The 20,131-nt window shown below is 39.3% G+C and overlaps 5 protein-coding genes across 11 annotated transcripts; 2 read left to right on the forward strand and 3 right to left on the reverse strand.

Annotated features, from left to right (window-relative positions):
- Positions 1-731: 731 nt before the first annotated feature.
- LOC127243213 (zinc finger CCCH domain-containing protein 43-like) lies at positions 732-3,839 on the reverse strand. The gene is made up of 6 exons (XM_051263116.1): positions 3,168-3,839; positions 2,968-3,033; positions 2,573-2,692; positions 1,894-2,166; positions 1,166-1,426; positions 732-1,062 (listed from the first exon to the last, which is right to left on the reverse strand). Exons 1-6 carry the CDS (start codon positions 3,747-3,749, stop codon positions 952-954), a joined length of 1,413 nt encoding a protein of 470 aa, XP_051119073.1. The 5' UTR covers positions 3,750-3,839; the 3' UTR covers positions 732-951.
- Positions 3,840-6,473: 2,634 nt separating this feature from the next.
- On the reverse strand, positions 6,474-12,033 carry LOC127243218 (uncharacterized). 5 transcript variants are annotated; one of them, XM_051263123.1, is made up of 11 exons: positions 11,423-12,033; positions 10,761-11,018; positions 10,173-10,415; positions 9,905-10,054; positions 8,304-9,790; positions 8,052-8,122; positions 7,848-7,929; positions 7,645-7,770; positions 7,426-7,532; positions 7,056-7,210; positions 6,474-6,961 (listed from the first exon to the last, which is right to left on the reverse strand). In XM_051263123.1, the coding sequence occupies exons 1-11, from the start codon at positions 11,858-11,860 to the stop codon at positions 6,734-6,736; spliced, it is 3,345 nt and encodes a 1,114-aa protein (XP_051119080.1). In that variant the 5' UTR covers positions 11,861-12,033; the 3' UTR covers positions 6,474-6,733. The 5 variants fall into 5 exon arrangements, 3 of the variants coding, with proteins under 3 accessions (XP_051119080.1, XP_051119081.1, XP_051119082.1); XM_051263124.1 differs by lacking the exon at positions 10,761-11,018; XR_007836967.1 differs by lacking the exons at positions 6,474-6,961; positions 7,056-7,210 and having other exon boundaries at positions 7,898-7,929.
- Positions 12,034-13,570: 1,537 nt separating this feature from the next.
- LOC127243442 (pentatricopeptide repeat-containing protein At3g49730-like) lies at positions 13,571-17,358 on the forward strand. 2 transcript variants are annotated; one of them, XM_051263459.1, is made up of 4 exons: positions 13,571-14,100; positions 14,194-16,264; positions 16,339-16,391; positions 16,590-17,358. In XM_051263459.1, the coding sequence occupies exon 2, from the start codon at positions 14,210-14,212 to the stop codon at positions 16,232-16,234; it is 2,025 nt and encodes a 674-aa protein (XP_051119416.1). In that variant the 5' UTR covers positions 13,571-14,100; positions 14,194-14,209; the 3' UTR covers positions 16,235-16,264; positions 16,339-16,391; positions 16,590-17,358. The 2 variants fall into 2 exon arrangements, with proteins under 2 accessions (XP_051119416.1, XP_051119415.1); XM_051263458.1 differs by having other exon boundaries at positions 13,571-16,264.
- Positions 16,382-17,130, reverse strand: LOC127243447 (60S ribosomal protein L19-2-like). The gene is made up of 2 exons (XM_051263466.1): positions 16,989-17,130; positions 16,382-16,888 (listed from the first exon to the last, which is right to left on the reverse strand). Exons 1-2 carry the CDS (start codon positions 17,098-17,100, stop codon positions 16,482-16,484), a joined length of 519 nt encoding a protein of 172 aa, XP_051119423.1. The 5' UTR covers positions 17,101-17,130; the 3' UTR covers positions 16,382-16,481.
- Positions 17,001-20,079, forward strand: LOC127243446 (uncharacterized). 2 transcript variants are annotated; one of them, XM_051263465.1, is made up of 6 exons: positions 17,001-17,128; positions 17,707-17,869; positions 17,959-18,008; positions 18,150-18,276; positions 19,109-19,216; positions 19,320-20,079. In XM_051263465.1, the coding sequence occupies exons 2-6, from the start codon at positions 17,767-17,769 to the stop codon at positions 19,940-19,942; spliced, it is 1,011 nt and encodes a 336-aa protein (XP_051119422.1). In that variant the 5' UTR covers positions 17,001-17,128; positions 17,707-17,766; the 3' UTR covers positions 19,943-20,079. The 2 variants fall into 2 exon arrangements, with proteins under 2 accessions (XP_051119422.1, XP_051119420.1); XM_051263463.1 differs by lacking the exon at positions 17,001-17,128 and having other exon boundaries at positions 17,667-17,869.
- Positions 20,080-20,131: the final 52 nt, after the last annotated feature.

The raw sequence follows: 20,131 nt of genomic DNA on the forward strand, positions 1-20,131 counted from the left end.
ATTCGCAGCACGGCATGCAGGTGCAGCAGCCGCGGCCGCCCTAACGAGGAATCAAGGATTGACTGTGCGTCAGCCGGTTTGCGAGGAAGAGGATCCTGATCCTCCGCCATAGTTGAATGGAGAGGAAAGCTTTGGAAGCCTCTGCAGTTCCCGATCATGGAATTCCATGCTTGAGGTCCAAATGCAAATGCTGAAGCATCTCTCCAGCAGTTTTGAAGTGACCATCAAACTCTGTAATGTAAACTGAAAAGTGAAAGTAAATGCGATCAACTGTCACCAAGTAAATCGGATCGGATTTAACCCAAATGCATTTTATTTTTTATTACTAAATGCTTATTAAATTTCAAATTATTCATGTACTCCCTCCCTCCCCATTGAAAGAAGGTTACACTTTTAATGCGACAGAGGAAATATAATTTTTAGGGAGTATAATTTTTTAATGATAACTTTTCTTAGCGGTTTAATTAATTACAGTATATAATAATTTGTTTTAAAAGAAATTATTGTACTTTTATATATTTATTTTCTGACTCGACAGATAGTATATATGTTTTTCAGAACTCAGATAATAAAAATGCAGTAAAATCAGCATACGAGACTAATACTATGCATAGCCGCCTCCTAAACAATAGCTTTGTCTTACTACTGACTTGCTTGCAGGTTTCCAAAAGTGGCAAATGCAGGATTCAACATCATTTAAAAATAAAAAAGAAAAAGGAAGAAAATTAACATTAGCCAAACTCCGTTCTAGTTGTTTCAAATAAATATAATTATTTGAAGTGTAGTTAGTTCTGCTTAAAACGTTTCCAAAGTACAATTAGGCGTCTGTGAAAGCCCAAAACAAAAAAGATAAAAAAGAGTTGAAAACTTGCAAGTCTAGTTCAAAAGGTGGAGGGAGGAGGGGCTTTGTGTTCCAATCTGAGGTTAGCATTGGGCGAGGCGATAGACTGATCAGAAGGGGCGAGCCTGCAATACCGCAAACTGAGAGGGATGATCATATTTACAAGCTGGTCCGAACTTGCAGATCCCGTAGCGATGATAGTGAGTGCAAACCGGCTGATCCTGCATCATCAATGATGGTGGATGGAAGATTACATACATTACATGGCCAGCAAAGAGTTATATGCCCAAACAAATGGATATATATGCTATATGAAAGACTTACCGGTCGAAGAGGTAGGCCCTTGTGGTTGAGAGAATGTTGGTTTGGCTTTGGCTTGGAGGTGTGATTCTTGGGATGATGGAACTTGCAATTGTATTTGAATTTGCAGTCTCCTGTTTTCATGTAGAAACTGCATTCTGGTTCGCCGGGCCGCTCAGGGTAGCAATCTTCGGCTACAGGGGAAGAGAAGTGCTGCTGCATCTCTATACTGTTGCTCATGGTAAAAGCTGGCGGTACAGGCAAGGTCTTCTCAGACGATGAGGCCTCAATCAAATCAAGAAATCACAAACAAATCAGCAGATAAGACACCAAAGGGCATGTATCAGTAATTCAGGCATAGAATGACGATAAGAGCATGCCACGCTGATGAAATTGCGAATGGAAAGTCCTTAAGAGCTCTTGGTTGTAGTAGAACTTAATCGTTAATCCTGAATCAGTATTATTGTTAAGTGCTTCTAGCAATTTAGTCCACCAGCACAAAATGCTGCCTTATAAAAATAAATTTACTTCCCACCAGTAAATGACACACCAACACAAACCCGAGTACAGGTTGAAAGGGTGATTTGAAATTCAATAACCTTTTACTAGAATATTATTTTGAATGAATTCTCAATACCCAGCCATGAAATAAATACTACAACCAGATATATTTGAAAGGCAGCAAATGACGAAAATCAAGAATAATATTGCAAGTATGATTATACTAAAGTTGTTTAGTTCCAATTGACTACCTGATACCCTTTCCTCTCAGGATTAGAGAAAGGGGCAGCATGAGGCATGGAGAACATTTCCGATACAAATGGAGGAGCCTTATTAAATGCCCTTGGAGAAGACCATGAAGAGGCAGATGGTGAGGAAACAAGTTGTGATGGAACAGTCCCGCCATTGCCATATCCCGAGGAGTCACCTCCAGCTGATGAGGTGGGATCAGGATGATGGAACCTACAGTTCGACCCATATTTGCAGGATCCAGTCCGCATGTAGTAAGGGCACTCCTTTTCTCCCTGAGAAGGATACAGCAAACACGCTATTTTTGTGAAAGCCACTTTTCAAAATTTAAAAAACTAGGTAATCCGGGAAAGATTTATGTTGCATTCATATTCATAATATAGCAAAATATTGCCAGTTCATATATATCCAAATTAGTATCTACTTTCAAAGTGACATTGCCTTTGTCATGAATCTAATTTTATGAAATTCAACATTTACAGCTTATCCAAATTCAGTTCCCTTTTCAATCCATAAGAAAAATGCCTAGATGATCTCATGCTAGGCAATTTAATCTTGAAATCTTGTTTAACTAAGAAGAACAACTGTGTTTGCATCACATCATACTAAATTCTGCTAGAGAATACATAATCCATATAGATATGGAAAAACAAAAACTTCAAATATTAAAGAGAGGTATACTGGTCGAATTGGCAATCCTAAAAAGTTGAGGTCAGGAGTATGTGGAGTCAAGCTTTTGGGTGAACCATGAGAGTATTTACAATCCTTTCCGTATTTGCATCCACTGGCCGAAAGGTAAAACTGCATTGAAAACAAGAATCCCTTACTAATCCAAGTATCAAATCATTTCCAGCATAAAAGTTCTGATTTAGCTACAACAGAAGCAACAGTAAACACCTAGGCATCAAAAAAACATAACTAATCGTATAGCAGATAAATCACACATGCCAATTCTCAAAACCACCAAAGTATCCACAATTGTAACAAAACATGTGCACCAACCTAAGGCAAATGTTAAGAATGTAGAAGTATATATTGAAATGCATTTTCCTTCACAAACAAAAGGCAACAATAACCTTGCATTCAATCTGCCCTGCCCTCCCTGAGTTCTCTGCCTTGTAGTTTGCCTTCTCTTTAATACCCTGCAAAATCAAATAGATCCATACAGAGGCTGTAATAGTTTGTTCTACATGGATTATTTACGGACAAAGATTTCCTGCAAACAGAACAATCTAACAGTAAATCATATAAAAGCTTGCTAGGTATGAGAGAAAACCTGGTCGTTTCTCCGAGGGGGGTGATTGAACTTGCACTGTGGCCCGAATTTGCAGGATCCAAATTTCACATAAAATGCGCAATTCTCTGCATCAGGCCTCGAAGGATAGAAACTCCTCCTGTTATAACTTTGATTGTATATTCCCAAATTGTTCGCCGCGTCTCCTAGTGCCCCTCCTTCAGGCTCGTCCTCCTGTTGTTCGTCCTCAACACTATCATCAACATTTGCATCAACGTCATCCGTTCTCCATGGTTCCGCATTCTTCTCTTCTTCTATACCGTCAACAGCTTCCAATCTCCGTTGGCCCCACTCGATTTCAGCCTGCTCAATCGTCAACTTGCACAAATCCCTCTCGATTGCATCTCGCAATTCCTCCTCCTCGTCGACGCCAACACTTCCCCCCTCCGGAAGAGTATCACTCCCCCCGTCAGGAGCACTTTCAAGTGATTGAGACTGATCGGACATGACAGGCTGGTCCGCAATCGCATCGGAGACCATCTCCCCAGCGATCGGATTCTCAAGCCCTAGTTTTTCAATCGGAGCATTTGGGGGGGCTGGCGGTGGTGGCGATTCGGCATCCATGGCGGTCCCTCCCTCCGCAGAGCAACCCAAACAAAGCCCTCACTCAAAAGCCCACGGCGCTTTGTTAGATCGTGACCCCCGTCGGCGGGTGCACTTCTCAGTATCTTCTGCAACACCCCGAAGCCCAATTCCCTAGACAATGTGGGGCCCGCCCATCAACCCAATCTGAACGTTGTGGCTCATCATAAACTTGGGCTCCCATGACCCAATATTCTGGAATAAATCAAAGCCCAAATAAAAGCCCATTAAACTTAAAACTCACCACTATCTCATTATTATTATTATTATTATTATTATTATTATATAATTGTTTTAGATTCGATATTATTTTTATAGATAACTAACATATGACATAATCTCACCACACATGCTCCCATAAAATATAAATACAACATATTATATTAGATAATATATTATTTACATCTTGTAACACTTTTGTCAAATAAAAACTCATGCTATTTGACCATTTTATGTGTGTTAGATTTTCAAAATCAGCGCCATAACTGATTCATTTTTATATACATTCAAGGAATCAAGAGAGGCTATTGATCGATTACCCAAAAACAAGTAACAAAGAATTCCCAAATATAAAGGCTCCCCAACTGATACCCAACAAGGAATACCATAATACTACTTAGGATCAAGAAACCAAACCTCCAAACAAAATTCTTGACTACTTTTTGCTATAAAACTACTATCAAGAAATGAATCAAAGATCATCCCTTTCTGCAATGGCGAATTCCCAACGACGGCAAACCAATTTGTAGCTCCTTGCACTGATTACATGGCGGTGTGCCGGTGCCGCCTCTGCGGATGCGAATTCATCATCGTTGACATCGTGAGTACAGAAGCTCATGCCATGCCAGCCATATTTGCAGCCCTCATCACCCCAACCAACAGAGTCATGCTGCCAGCCACTGAAGGAGATTGTGGCAGACGACATCCAGTGCCTGTGTACCGTGTTCCAGAACTCAGAGCTATTGAAGAGCCTGAACGTGACTCTGGAATGGGCTCAATCTTGCCAAGTCTTGTGGCGCTGATGGGGATGCTGCTTCTGCCTGCAATGGTCTCTCTCCTGCAGCTCCAACCAATGGTGAGTTAGCAATCATTATAATGCAAGCATAATTCACTTCTAACCAGGGGCTAATCATATATACATATAGATATAGATATACACACACACATGTTGGTGCATAATCCCATGCAAGTAGGCTCGAGAGCCCACCGGCAGCTAAAAGTGCAGGCAGTATGAGACATTCTGCCTCATTTGGTGTTGCGGCAGCAGCAGCCATTCTCATTGTCTCAGCAATTCAGGAATTTAAACGGTTTCCTGTATGATTCTTAGCTTTAACTGGATTGGTGCACCTGGAAAGATTGATTATAAGAGAGTACCTATTCATGCTTTTGATTGTTTCAATTGTTTAAAATCACAGGAATATTTTCAACATATATCACATACAGATATATACACAATGAGGCATCAACTAAGAACGTAAGTAACCAAAAAGCCAGTCTATTCAAGCCATTGAACATGGTATAGGGTTATTATGCCTATTGCTCGCTTTACTCGCTTGCAAATTCCAATTTAGCCAATGAAAATAACCAAGCCAGAATAGCTTAGTTGAAGAAAGGGGTTTAAATTTAATTATCTTCCCAATAAAATCGGGTCCAAGTAAAAATTTATCATCAGATTAATATTAGATCCACAACGCATACTCTCTGTTCAGATGAACCTTTTTGAAAAAAGGGACGAAGAATGATTGGAATTGCTTACAGCAGAAAATGAAATGATCAGATTAGCACTTGAAAAAAAAAAAAAAAAAAAAAAAAAAAAAAAACCCTGCAACTGAATCCTACAAAAGGATTAATTCAGCACCAACACCAGAGTTGAAATATATATATATATATATTATATACTATTGTGGGACTAATTTCCCAGAAAAAGGTATGATCAAGTGAAATAAAAAGGAGAGAGAGGAAATATAGGAGCACACTAGTGCACAGGCCGGAGGAGCAAACGGCTTATGCAAGCATATGGTGCTCGCTGTATTTCGGCAACCAAAGGCCCGATGTCGCTATTGGAAAACGCGTCAGTGACACATTCAGTTGCCTTCTCATCAAAACAAAGTAGAGCAAAGAAAACAAATCAATAATAGATGTGAATATGCTAGTTGGGCAGTCGTACTACTAGCAAGGAATAGCCAGCACCGCCATAAATGGACGCCATACACACCACACACTCAAACTCAACGGAAAACAGGTGACCCTCTTTCTCCGATTGTATCAGAGCGTCGCACTCGCAGTACCGACCCCATAATTTCAACCAGTTATCACTTCTGGCGAAGAAATGCAATGTAGCGGCACACAGCACTATTAAATGGAGCCCTAGTTTATAGTGGGCTTCGGCCCATGGACTTCTTTGCTGATGATAATCATGTGAAAATCGCAGTCGGTCCGGTCCATATAGAAATTAAAGTTACTTGTATGAGTAGCATGGTCGAGTAAATATAAAGTTTACAACGCAAATAAATTTATTAACGATAAGAATAATAATAACACGGACGGTCTTTTAATCATTGGTAAATTCTAACCCACAAATTTAATAAAATTGTAGTGTATTTCTAAGTCATAAATTAATACTAACGTCTTTCTATGCGTAACATAATCTAGTAGTATATAATAACTATTTTCATAATAAGAAATGAATTGTTTAAATCACAAGCATATAGAAAGTGTTATGCATATCAAAAATTGGATAATGATACAAGCACCCATCCAAATGCAAATGCAAGCAACCCAATACACACACACACACTGTACATCGCTCGCTCGCTCTCTCTCAAGCACTTTCTAACTGAACAAACCCAAACTGAAACAAAAACCCAAGCCCAAGCCCAAGCCCAAAACCAAACAACAAAACTGCACTCATTTACACGAAAGAATCAAACAAATGTAATAAATGACGGGCACTAGTGTAAACTCACTCACTGTGCATCTGCAACAAGAAGCTGCGGTGACCCCATTGCCTTCATTAAGGCTACAAAGTTGAATAGACTCTCTCTTGAGAACCACTTCAGCTTCCATTTTACGATATCAGAAGCTGCCTTTGTCTTTCCCTTACCCATACTTGTGGACCTTTCAGAAGGAGGGAACTCTGAACTGCAACATAATAAAGTTAATGTAACGCAGAGGCCATCCTGCATTTCCATAATCTGCAACAGACAGAGCCACAATGTTCTATGTTAAATATGACTGCAATGTTACCATATCAACTTCCAAACTACAGCAAAAACAAACTACAATTACCATCTTAGACACGTCACTTGTAGTGCAACACCAATCTAATGATAAATATTGAGGGGAGAATGTGTTCTCAGAGGAGCCAAATTGCATCAGCTTTTCAGAGCACAGAAGAAGATGTCCTTCAAGTATGAAGAGAGACCTCGGGACCCAGGATTTTTCTGGTCAAATGGAAACAAAAATATGAGGAAAAATCAATTGATTATAAAGTGTTAATACAAAAACATGTTCATAAGTGACACTGTTCTTCCGGAAAAGTATTGGTTCACAACCACAATCGTCATTCATCAGTATTTACACCATCAATTAAATGTGAATTTTTATTTTTGGAAGTGCATGATGTCATCAAGATCAAAGAAAGGTTCAGTTCATATACCTCCAAAAAAATTTGGGCAAAAGAGCACCATTGAATACTGCAACAGGTTGATGTTAGAACCTCTGCATACATGCTCCATAAAACAATTGAACTGCATCTGCTCCAAGCTGCAGATAATTACCAAACCCCAATATTAAAAAAATGTACACAATTCCAGGTCCTCCAATCTCAACACGAGTAATATTACAAACTTTGAAGAGAATAACCACTGATGCTTACCTTGTTAAGGAGCATGTATTCTTCATTCCAGGAAAAACAAGGATATTCAATAAACATAACAATTCTCTTGATCTCTCCATACACCGGGTTATGAATAGATATGCAGCATCACCTTCAAAGCACACCCTATAAATGCCCAATAAAACTGTGTTGTTAGTCCACAATTTATTGAAGTGCAGTATGAGGTGATTGAAAGTTCCAACCTAATAATTTGAAGTCCCAATCCAACAAAAGCCTGCACCACATCACTAACCTGATGGCAACCAACCATTTTCAAGCTCGTTTCTGCAAGTTGCACGATATATTGTTACCTGTTTAAGTATGATTCTATCTACGGAAATGGCACACGATGAGAAGAAAAGGCATAAACATCTTTAACCAAAACATCATACCACAACAAAGCTAACCTGACCCATCACATGAATCGACAAGGAAAATGTACAGCTTCTGTTCACTGCTGAGTAATATTGCCACTTCCCTACATATGCAGAGCAGAGAAGGTTGGAACCAAAAGACCACCTAGTTGGAAAATAACAGCACATGCAAAACACATCTATCGATATAGTAATATGGAATTTTAAGTGATCTATAAGAAGCCACTGGCAATCACATAACTTCCTACAGATCTCAGCTATAGATAGTTGATAAGAGGTACAAACCTTTCATTACATTCAGATCTTTCAACAAACAGACAATGGCATAGCACATACTTCACACATATTTCATTTACCCGAGAATGAACCATATTTGCATTGAAATAGGTCACAATAAAATCATCTTTTCCACCATTCAGCGTAGCAGCAATAGCTATATCCTCACAATTTCCAGCTAGAGGAGATTCTATCATTTCACTTAAACAACCACCTTCTTGTCCTTCGTGCAGAACATCACTTTTGTAGGGATCCATGTGGTCGGTGGACTTCCTTGATGAGTCAGTATCACCATGTACATCCTCCTCCTCTGGTAAGGAGATCATTCTTTTTCTAAGTTTCCTTCTGTGTTTCATCTTCTCTAAGGAACCAGGTTTCCCCTTAATAAATCCTAAAGCTTCCTCACCATGCTCATCATTAGAGTAACCACCACTGCAAAGAAAGGCAGAGATTTCCGGCTCTTCACCATCAGTTCTAACAATTTTTCCTTGAGTATGAGTACATGGACTCAATGTATTTATCCCATTTGGTTTTGATGCCAAATTGTTATTATCATAATATTTACCTGCATCATCACGATAAGAATCTACAAAGAACGCATTGAAACTCCCTTTAAATGTATTGTTAATAGCAGATTCATGAACTTGAGATGCTGAAGGCACTGCTGCAGAATCATCTTCACTACTAGTATTGCTCTCAGAAGATGCTAATGAGAAAGATTCAGCGGATAGCTGCAGAAACTCTTCCTCTAGGTGGTGGCGTCTTTGTAATATAACCTCTTGGTAATGAGGGGGGGAGCCTTGGCATCCTGAAGATGAAAGGAACCCAGTAAAATCATTCAATGCAGTGGAAGTAGAAGTCATATTTTCAGTGGCTACACTGTCCCTAGTGCTGCCTACAACAGAACTGTAGTTCCCAGCATCCAAAAACACACCCCCTTCATTGTTGAAACGGCTCAGATCATCCTCATTCAACTTCAAGTTTTTGAAAAGAACATTGTCTCCTCCATCTTGCCTCAAGAAAGATCTAGAAGATGATTCACCAATTTGATCAAGATATTGTTGGGAACCAACACCAGTGGATGTATCAGCAAAAGATGTCTCGGAGTCTAGAATAGCTGTACTGCTGTCATCTCCAGAAAGCTTAAATGAGTCGGATATGTGTCTAGAAGTCTCGGCTAGGTCCCCATCATTTGTCTTGCTCTTCAGAAGAAAGTCATTACTCTTATCTAAGATAGTACTAAATTTAACAGCATCAACAGAATTATCAAACGTTTGATTCATCCATTCTCTGAATTCCTGCAACCACAGAGCAGATCGGTCTTTTTTCAAACATTCTATTTTTGTCACCAAATCTTCTATTTCAGCTTCTTCATCTGTATTTGCATTCTCATCTCTGCTTTGACTCTGATTATCACATGAGAGTGATTCGTGGTCAGAACCTGTACAAGGGCTATGCTCATTATCCTCAATTCTGGCGAGACGAGATATTCTCTTCTGCAAAACATAAGAATAGCAAAAATACATGTTAATAGGATTTCCAGTTCTGTAAATGGCTTCAAAACAGTGTCCTAAAATAAAGAGTTTGATCACCACCAAGCAACTCCCTACCCTCTTTGTGTTTAAAGTCCCTCGTGCATCAGGATCATCCCAAACAGGTAAGTAAAATCCAAAGCTTGCTGGCTGCTTCTGCCTGCTAGCAATTATGATTTGCCGTTTCCATAGCTCACTTGTGGAGATTTTTTTCTCATCTAGCTTTAGCTTCAGGACAAGTATAAGATATATGCAACCATGTAAGTTTAAGCTAGTTAAATGCAAGAAATGTGCTTCCGGGAAGCTCATCAAGTAAAACCGAAGATGCTTGAATAGTAATACTCACTTGGTCTGGCTGAGGAAAAAGACTGAAAACTTGTGACCGGAACCATCTTGCACCACAAATAGGATTACCTTCTAGCCATAAACTCTGAAGAGATGGAAGGCCAGCAAGAAGCTCTATCTCAGAAAAGTTTGAAATAATATTGTAGGAAAGATCAAGCCCTTGTAGTGACTTCATATTTTCAATTCCACGCAATGAGGTTAATGCATTGTTCCTCAGCACAAGCTTAACAATCTGGCAGGATATCTGTAACAACATAGGATACTAATACTCAGGGCAACAATAAAAACAGAACTTGAAATGAACAATATTCACTGAAACTACCATATTGTTCTCCAAGAAGTGTGTATACATATATTGAATAAACTTTACAGGCATTTTCTTCCAGTTGCAATTCTTTAATGTTCATCAACTTGTTTAGGAGAAATTCTTACCCACATAGACCTTACAAAAGTTTGAATGTAAGGATCACTACCGATCTTACAAAAATGTCAGCCAGACAATATAGGAACCATGGTCAGCTAGATATACTGTGTTAATCAGACACCACAAGATTTTTGTTGTAATTTAAATCCAAACTTACAAAGTTACCTCACTAAATGATGCAATACTCCTCAGGTTATTAAATCCGAAATCCACATGCTTCAATTTGGTGCACTTCTTGAGATTATCCACTGTTGCAAACTTGTTCCTGCTTAAATCAAGGGTTTCAACCGCAGGAAGAAGATGCAAAGACTCATCCATGAGAACCAATCTATTGCAGGCACATGAAACAAAAGAAAGTCGGTTCCACTGGTGTGATTCCCTTATATCTGCAATCCTACTAGCAAACACATGCCGCAGTGCATCCTAAACCAATTGTAAAGCAAATCAGTGAAGAAAAGAACATGAGAATTCAAAACAAAAGTTTCCAAAGAATTGTAAAGTGTTTAGCATTTCTTTACAGCGTCATACAATTTTATTGTTCGCGCAAGAGCAAGGACAACAAGTAGAACTAATAAGATAGGAATTCATTCCATCATTTACTCGACATCTTTAAAATGCAGTTTCAAGTAAAACAATATAGAGAGAAAAGATATTAATCAACTTCCAAATGCAAAATTCATGTAAATTATAGTACATGATTTTAAGTAATCACGGCACAATCAAACCATACTTATTAACGAATGTGCAAAAAACACAACCCTACCATAATTATAAAACATAAAACTAATCGATCCTGTTTAAATAATCAAGACATAGATAGAACTCACGGTTGAATCATGGCAGATCAATTTCTCAAGGGTAAACCTCAGCTGGAGCAATCCTTTCGCCTCGGATGTCGACAAATCACATCCACGGAGCTCCAAAACCTTCAACCTCCCAAACGGAAGCAAATAGAGCGGCGTCGGATCCCTCCCCAGCGGCAGCACCGAAACCACCTTCAACGACGGAAGTAACCGAAGAATCCTCCGTAACTGCTCGAGTGCGCGGTGATCACCCAAATCCGAAACATATGCCCGCAGATAATCGACCGGAGCTCCGGCCAACAAGCTCTCCAGCTCTGCGAACGCCTCCAGCCGCGACTGCACGTAGCGCAACCCAACCGGATTCAATTTCAACACCAGCGTCCCTTCGATTAACCTCTCGGCGTGGTTTTCGACGAATTTTACTAGCGAATCGAGGTACCTGTCGCCGGTGACAATCGCCATGGCAGCTATGGAGTAGGGTTAGAGTTGGTGAGCGATCAATTGGGGTTTGGGAAGGGAGGTTTGGGCGGGATCGACGGGAGGATAGGAGGCGGATGAGGAGCCATGGCTGGGTCGGGTTGGATCGGCGTGTGAAAATGCGGGAGTTAGATTAGTGCCGAATAATTTGGGGGGTTGGATGATTGGAATCTGAATTATAGAGAGGCGATGGGGACAGCGACACGTGGCGCAATCATGTTAGTTGGTGGGGTGAACCCTGATGCCTGTGCGGCTGTGTTGACGTTTTGGATTACGTGAATTAATAGAAGATGATCGAGAGGTTTTTGTTCATTTGAAATAAATATAATAATATTAAATCTGAGTATTATTATATTTGAGCTGGAGAGGTTTATTTGTATCGCCAATGTGTGAAAAGTAGTAAATGATTTAATATGGCCAAGTTAATAACAAAATCTTGAATATATGGGCATAAATTAAATACTGTTTTGGCAAAAGCATGAACAAGATCCTATTAAATTTAATTTAATAGGATTGTTGTATCTGGACATCCAATCGTATTCACTCTCTACTCTCTTTCACTAAACTTTGACAAAGGATCAAAGTGCAATCCAACAACAAAACCTCCGTTTTCTCTTTCGTTTCTCCGCTCTTGCTCTTCCTCTTCTGTTTTTTCTCTTTCTTCAAATCTATGGATGGGTATATATAGATTATGGTTCTACGTTGCTTGTATCACTCCTTGTTTTCTTCTCCTTTGGGTATTGTATACGACTAAATACTGTTTTTTTCCTTAAAATTCAGTTGAGCATTACATAAGTTTTTTTAATTTGAACCTACCATTGTTACCTGAAATGCACGTAAGCTCATTTTGTTTTGAAATATGATCATATTGTTATATCTATTTACTTTGATAAAATTGTTCATATCTTTCAAATAATTTTGAAATTCAACATTAATCACCCTCAGTACTTTAAAATTTGTTTAATGTGCATAATTATTTATTTATATTTTTTGTATACACAAAAAAAAAAATGATTCAATATTTTTTAAAATATAAATAAATTTTAAATTAGATTTCAAAACAAGGAAGAGTTATGAACAAAATGAGTTTGTTTGGGAGTTTGAATTTTGAATTGGGATTTGAATAGTAAAAATTTTGAATTTGAATAGTTGTATGATGTGATATAAATAGGTGTTGATGCGATGTTTTGAATGTAAAATTGATTTTTAGTATAATATAAAAAATAAAAAATAGAGGTTTGATTTGATATTTTTTAGGGAAAAAATTAAATGAGTAGTGTAAATCCAATCCCAAAAACAAACAAACCCTTAAATGTGAGTATTATCTTTAAAAGTAGACCAAATTTAATAAATTTTTTTATAATAAAATTATAATTAATCATTTTTGTTTTCATTAATAAATTGTTTGAAAAAAAAGACATTATTAATAATCTTCTTTATCAATCTCATTTAATTTCGGACTATTACTACAGATACAAAAATTTAGATAAAATATAATTAATATATAATTAAAAAATAAATTAATAAAAATAATTATATAATATAATTATAAATTAAAATTAATATATTTAATTAAAATTTAAAATATTATAAAATTTAAAATTTAAAATATAATTAAATTGTATAATTATATTTTTTTAAAAAAAATAAATAAGTATGACCGAAAATAAAAAATAGAAATAACTGTTAGACCGGGGAGTCGAAGAGCCCTAGCCGCCATCTTTCCTCTTCATCTCTTCCGCTTGCCCGACGTCGTCTCTGTCTTCGCCTTCGTCTTCCTCTCATCTTAATCTGTCTTTGTCTTTGAATTCCTCCACCATTTTCTTTTAATCTATTTGCCTTCTTCACCCAGGCGAGTAACAGAAGATAGTGGATGGCCGGCGGGGTCCACGCTACCCGATGTTTCAGCATAGTAGCCGGAGGAGAAACTCCACTGCCGGGAGGCGCGCCAAGCAGCTTGATTTAAAAAAAAAAAACACTAAGGAGATGAAAAGGAATTTGGGGATGGAGTGGTCGAAAGAGATGAAATGGGATTTGCATGGTGAAGTTGTTTTTGGTAGATGGACAGTGCCAAAAACCTAACTCAATCCAACCACAACCTTCTGTTCGCAGAGCAGTTCGTTCTTCTTTCTATTCGGCCGTTTTCGTCTCCGAACGGCCCCAGAAGCTTTAGTTAGCAGTTCTTCTCTTCTCCTCCTCAACCAACCGCAAGGTGTGAGAAAATTGTAAGTTCAGCCCCCTTTCTTATGGCTAAGAAATCTGCAACATTGTTTTTGCCGCCGACCACCGGCAACTACTGATTATTTGAATCCGAGTAGGTGCTGAGATATAAATATGCGGAGAGTAGTATGTTCGAAGAGACTGTACATTCTCTGCACCAAGTCTCGTAATAGTTTATCTGTTGGCAAGCCTGAAAGTTTTGAAAGGGATTCTTTCTTGTTTCAATTTCAACGTCACGAGCCATCACAATTCTTTCTGTTCTCCACTGATCCATCTTTGAATTCACTGGAAACACCTTCAGAACAAACCCGTTATTCACAGCCTGGTAAGTCACTTCCAAAAGATTGTAAACCACAAAAGGGGGCTGACCTCATACATATAAGGAATGAACCAGATTTGTTCACGGACAGCCAAACTCATGAGGATGAGTTTACAGTTGATGTTGAGAAGGTGTACAGAATATTGAGGAAGTTCCATTCTGGAGCTCAGAAGTTGGAACTTGCCTTGCAGCATTCTGGTGTTTCGATGAGGCCTGGTTTAACAGAGAAGGTGCTTAACCGTTGTGGTGATGCTGGGAATCTAGGGTACCGATTCTTTGTCTGGGCATCTAAACAGCCTGGTTATAGGCCTAGTTACGATGTTTACAAATCAATGATCAAAATGTTAGGGAAGATGCGGCAATTCGGAACTGTTTGGGCTCTTATTGAGGAGATGAGGAAAGAAAATCCTCAACTTTTGTCGCCGGAAGTTTTTATTGTTCTGATGAGGAGATTTGCATCTGCCAGAATGGTTAAAAGGGCAATTGAAGTGCTGGATGAGATGCCTAAGTACGGTTGCGAACCTGATGAGTATGTTTTTGGATGCCTCTTGGACGCTTTGTGTAAGAATGGTAGTGCGAAGGAAGCTGCTTTGCTTTTTGACGACATGAGCTTTAGATTCAAGCCAACAATAAGGCATTTCACGTCGTTGTTGCATGGCTGGTGTAAAGAAGGAAAATTAATGGAGGCAAAAGTTGTGCTGATGAAAATGAAGGAAGCAGGATTTGCACCTGATATTGTGGTTTATAACAATCTTCTTAATGGATATTCGGTAGCAGGTAAAATGGTCGATGCTTTCCATCTACTGCAAGAGATGCAGAGGAATGGTTGCGAGCCGAATACAACTTCATATACTATTTTGATTCAGGCACTTTGCCGTCAAGAAAAAATGGATGAGGCTATGAGAGTGTATGTCGATATGGAGAGCAATGGGTGCGAAGCTGATATTGTTACGTACACAACTTTGATCAGTGGTTTTTGCAAGTGGGGTAAGATCGAGAAAGGTTATGAGCTTTTAGATGCGATGATACGCAAGGGTCATACTCCGGCCCCAACAGCTTATCTGTACCTTGTGTTAGCTCATGAGAAGAAGGAAGAGCTCGAGGAGTGCCTAGAGCTTGTGCAAGACATGCGGAAGATTGGAGTGTTTCCTGACTTGACCATATACAACACGATAATTCGTCTGTCGTGCAAATTGGGTGAGACTGAAGAAGGTGTTCGATTAATTAATACGCTGGAAGGAAACGGCGTCAGCCCAGGGGTTGACACGTTTGTCATCTTGATTAGCGGGCTCGTTGAGCATGGGCGTTTGGTTGAAGCTTGTGATTACCATCGTGAAATGGTCGGGAGAGGCCTTTTGGCTGCTCCGCAGTATGGTGTAATGAAAGATTTGTATAATGCCCTTTTGAGAGCTGATAAACTTCAGTTGGCTAAAGATGCCTGGAGTTGTGTAATCGATAAAGGATGCGAACTTAATGTCTATGCCTGGACAATCTGGATTCATGCCCTCTTTTCGAATGGGTATGTGAAGGAGGCCTGCTCTTACTGTTTGGATATGTTGGATGCCGGGTTGATGCCTCAGCCCGATACCTTTGCTAAGCTGATGAAAGGTCTGAGGAAGCTGTATAATAGACAAATTGCGGCGGAAATTACGAAGAAAGTAAGGAAAATGGCTGCGGAGAGACACATGACATTCAGGATGTACAAAAGGCGAGGCGAGAGAGACTTGAAAGAGAAAGCTAAGGCGAAAAAGGACGGTAGGAAGAGGAGGGCTCGTCGGCGTCGATGGGGGAGTAGAACGAGGAAAGCTGACAACTTCTGATTTGAAGGCTTTACGCCTTCGCCATTTGTGGTATTGAATGCTTGTGTTTTCGGGTCAATAGGCACTTCTTGATTATTGAACTCACTGTTGATCTACACCTACAGGAATATTCTTTCCCGACGTAAATTGTGCCCGAGGACTAGCAGCTGCCAAAACGGTAAATCATGCTTTTATTTTGTTGTAAATTACAATCATTCGTGGTATGAACATAGAACAAATACTCAATGACTTGGAATAATTACATCGATTAACAAATGAGGGAATGATGCTTGTGCTTCGTTGATCGGATGGCCGTTAATTGATCTTGCTGGTAATGTGCTTTCGACTTTTTTAACTTGTGAATGTGCTCGACCAGAATGCGCTTGTTTCGGAACACGTTGCCCTTCACCTTGAGGTACAAGTCGTGGTGGACATGGCTGTCGACTTTGCCAGAGTCTCGGTAGCCATGGAGCAGGCGTCGAAGCACCCTCACCCGCCGCATCCACAGCAGTTTCGACGGCAGCCTTGCCTCTCGAGTTCCCTTGCGCTTTCCGTATCCCGAGCGCCTGCCTTTTCTCCTTGCTTCCGCAGCTGCTCGAGCACGTGATCTCGATGTGAGCTTCGGAGGTTTCTTTAGAATCAAACCGTCTTGGATAAGCCTCCGAACGTTCAATCCTGCATAGTTGGGAACATGTTCTTCAGGTACTGCATTAGCTCAATTAGAAGTATATGATGAAATTGAAGGAGGTTAGGGCAAAAGTAGAGAGACGCGTACTGGAATTAGCCATGGAAATGTGATCGATCTCAGTAGGATCCAACCAGACTTTGGCTTTTCCGCAATTGAGAAGATGAGCAGCTAATCGTTTCTGCAGTTTCAACGACACCATCTTTCTGTGTTGGTTTCTCTGTGTGATGGTTGGTGCTTCTTCTTCGTCTCCTTTTTATTGAGGCACAGGCAGGCAGCCATGCGAGTAAGAATTTGCTTGGCGCCCAAGTGTGCAAATCGCAATGCGGTTTTTATTTATTATAAACAAGTAGAAAAAATTAACTACTTCCTTGCAGCCCAAGGCCATGTATAAAGGACAACAAATTTAGTTAATGATACTTAGCCATAGCTTTGAATGTAAAAATTATTTTTCTTATAATGTATATATTTTTTATTTAGATAATAAAAAAATATTCAAATGTATATTGAAATGTGATTTTTTTTAAAAAAAAATTGACAAAAATTAATAATAATTAAAGTTAATATTTAATGTAATTTTTAAAAAATGTTATTATAGCGTCAAATACCAAGAAGGTGTTGTCTAAACAAAGGCAGAAATATTTATATACTTTAAAAAATATATATTTTTTTTATTGATGTAAAAATAAGGTGTCGTATACGTGGGTCGGACCGTCTAAAAAGTTTATCCAAATACATAAATAAATATATATATATACCATGTAGAATATAAAATGTAAATTTGATGCCGTCGTCAGTGCCACCGCAGATCTCAGTCCATACCAGTTCCCAACGATTCTCTCGCATCTTCACTCACTGAGTCGATTCAATGGCGGAGGCGAAGATCTTTGAGCTCAACAATGGGACTATGCAAGTGAAAGTTTCAAATTTGGGTTGCACCATCACCTCGTTGCTCGTGCCGGACAAAGATGGTATGTATGTATATTCGGATCAAAATCTTATTAACTTTTTATTTTTTGATTGATTTCGTTTTGTTTGTTCTTATGTTTGCAATTCGAAGGGAAATTGGCCGATGTTGTTCTTGGATTTGGCACGATCGAACCGTATCAGGTGAGCGGATTTTTCTATTTCAGATTTTTTTGGTTGTGAATTGTGATTGCGTGGTGGTTTCCTTCCTGTGGAAGTCGGATTTGGTTGATGTGCAATTCTTCTTTCCCCTAATTTGGTTGGTTTTTGGCTTGTGATGTGCAGAAAGGTGCTGCGCCTTACTTCGGTTGCATTGTGGGTCGTGTGGCGAACAGGATCAAAGACGGCAAGTTTGCGCTCAATGGAGTTGAGTACTCGTTACCTATTAACAAGCCACCGAACAGTCTCCATGGTACGCCATTGAAATGCCGTTTCTATATTTATCATATAATGATGTGATGCCGCTTGTCGGCGTAATTGATCTTGGGTCTGGAACTGTGTTTGTTTAATTGGAATAAAAATGTGTGTTTCCTTGTGCTTACGCTATTTTGAGAAAGAAGAAAAATTGAATTTGAATTGAAAGCAGTTGTTTGATTTGAATTTTTGAATAGAAAATAAGTTTTGAATCAGAAATATATACTGAATATTGCCAAATGAATTCAGAAACAAGCACAAGTTGAACAAATCTCCTACTTAAGCTCTGCATCTTATAGATATGGTTAGATGTGAAATGTGATGCCAAGGGAAAGATGTAAGTTGATTGATTAACCAACCTTTTGTATTCAGATTATTATGTATGCAAAAAGGTATCTGAGTTTACCCAACACTCTGAAAAATCCTTTTAGCATGTGGTATATACCCAACACCCCCCCCCCCTCGAGATGATAATCTCGAAAATCCTGCCATGGCTCTGATACCATGATAAGAAAGGATCCGGGCATCCAACCTAAAACCAATTGGTGTAGGTGGAGTGGCCCTTCACCTTATATACTAAGGGAGATCCCACACATTTTCCAATGTGAGATATACTCAGCAGTCTCTCAGAGCTTTACTGCTTGAAAGAACTAAGAATGTGCTCTGGCAATGCTGAAACTTAAAAAAATATGCAACTCATGTATTGATCACTTCAGTGGCTTTATTTTTGATGAAAGTGTTATCTGTTCCACTTCTTTACCTGCGGAATGCTTCGGATTGTCAGCATCGTTGATTTGTTTTGGATGTCTTTTGAATTGCCATCTTTGTAGGTGGGCACAAGGGTTATGATAAGGTCGTCTGGGATGTTGCTGAATACAAGCCGGAGGGGGATAACCCATCGATAACGTTTAAATATCATAGCCATGATGGAGAGGAAGGTAACTCCATAGAAACTCCCAATTTTAGGACATATTGAAGGATGCTGGTATTTTAAGCCTACCCTGTAAGTCATAATATGCCGACTATGTTCAAATCCTGCAGGCTATCCAGGGGATGTTTCATTTTCTGCAACTTATACACTTGCATCCAAAACCACATTGAGACTTGACATGAAAGGTGTGCCGGAAAATAAGGCAACTCCAATCAGCTTAGCGCAACACACCTATTGGAATTTGGCTGGTCATGATTCTGGAAAAGTTTTGGATCACACTATTCAAATATGGGCGAACCACATCACACCCGTAGATCAGAACATCGTCCCAACTGGAGAGATCATGCCTGTTAAAGGCACCCCATTTGATTTCACTAGTGAAAACAAGATTGGGAGTCGTATTAGCGAGGTTGGCATTGGCTATGATCACAACTACGTGCTGGACTGTGGAGATGAGAAATCTGGGCTGAAGCGTGCCGTGAAGTTAAAGGACCCTTCCAGCTCAAGGGCTCTCAATTTGTGGACCAATGCGCCTGGAATGCAATTCTACACTGCAAACTTCGTGAATGGAGTCGTTGGCAAAGGTGGGGCTGTGTATGATAAGCACGGTGCCTGCTGTCTCGAGACGCAGGGATTCCCTAATGCCATAAACCAGCCAAACTTCCCTTCTGTTGTGGTTCAGCCAGGAGAGGAGTACAAGCACACCATGCTGTTCGAATTTTCTGCTGAGTAAGAAATAAGAATGGCTTCTTATCTTGTGAGTAAATCTCGTACACATTTCTTCGTTTCAGTCTGTCTGTGTCACTTTGAATCGTGCTGAGATTAAAGTTTGCACCAGCATTTTAAATTGCAGCCTTTTTCTTACTAGTATTTATTTAGTTCTTTAACAATGCAGAAATAGGTTAATGATGTTTACATAAGA

Source organism: Andrographis paniculata, unplaced genomic scaffold (assembly GCF_009805555.1).
Source record: "Andrographis paniculata isolate CXL003 unplaced genomic scaffold, ASM980555v1 Contig95END, whole genome shotgun sequence".
NCBI lineage: Eukaryota > Viridiplantae > Streptophyta > Magnoliopsida > Lamiales > Acanthaceae > Andrographis > Andrographis paniculata.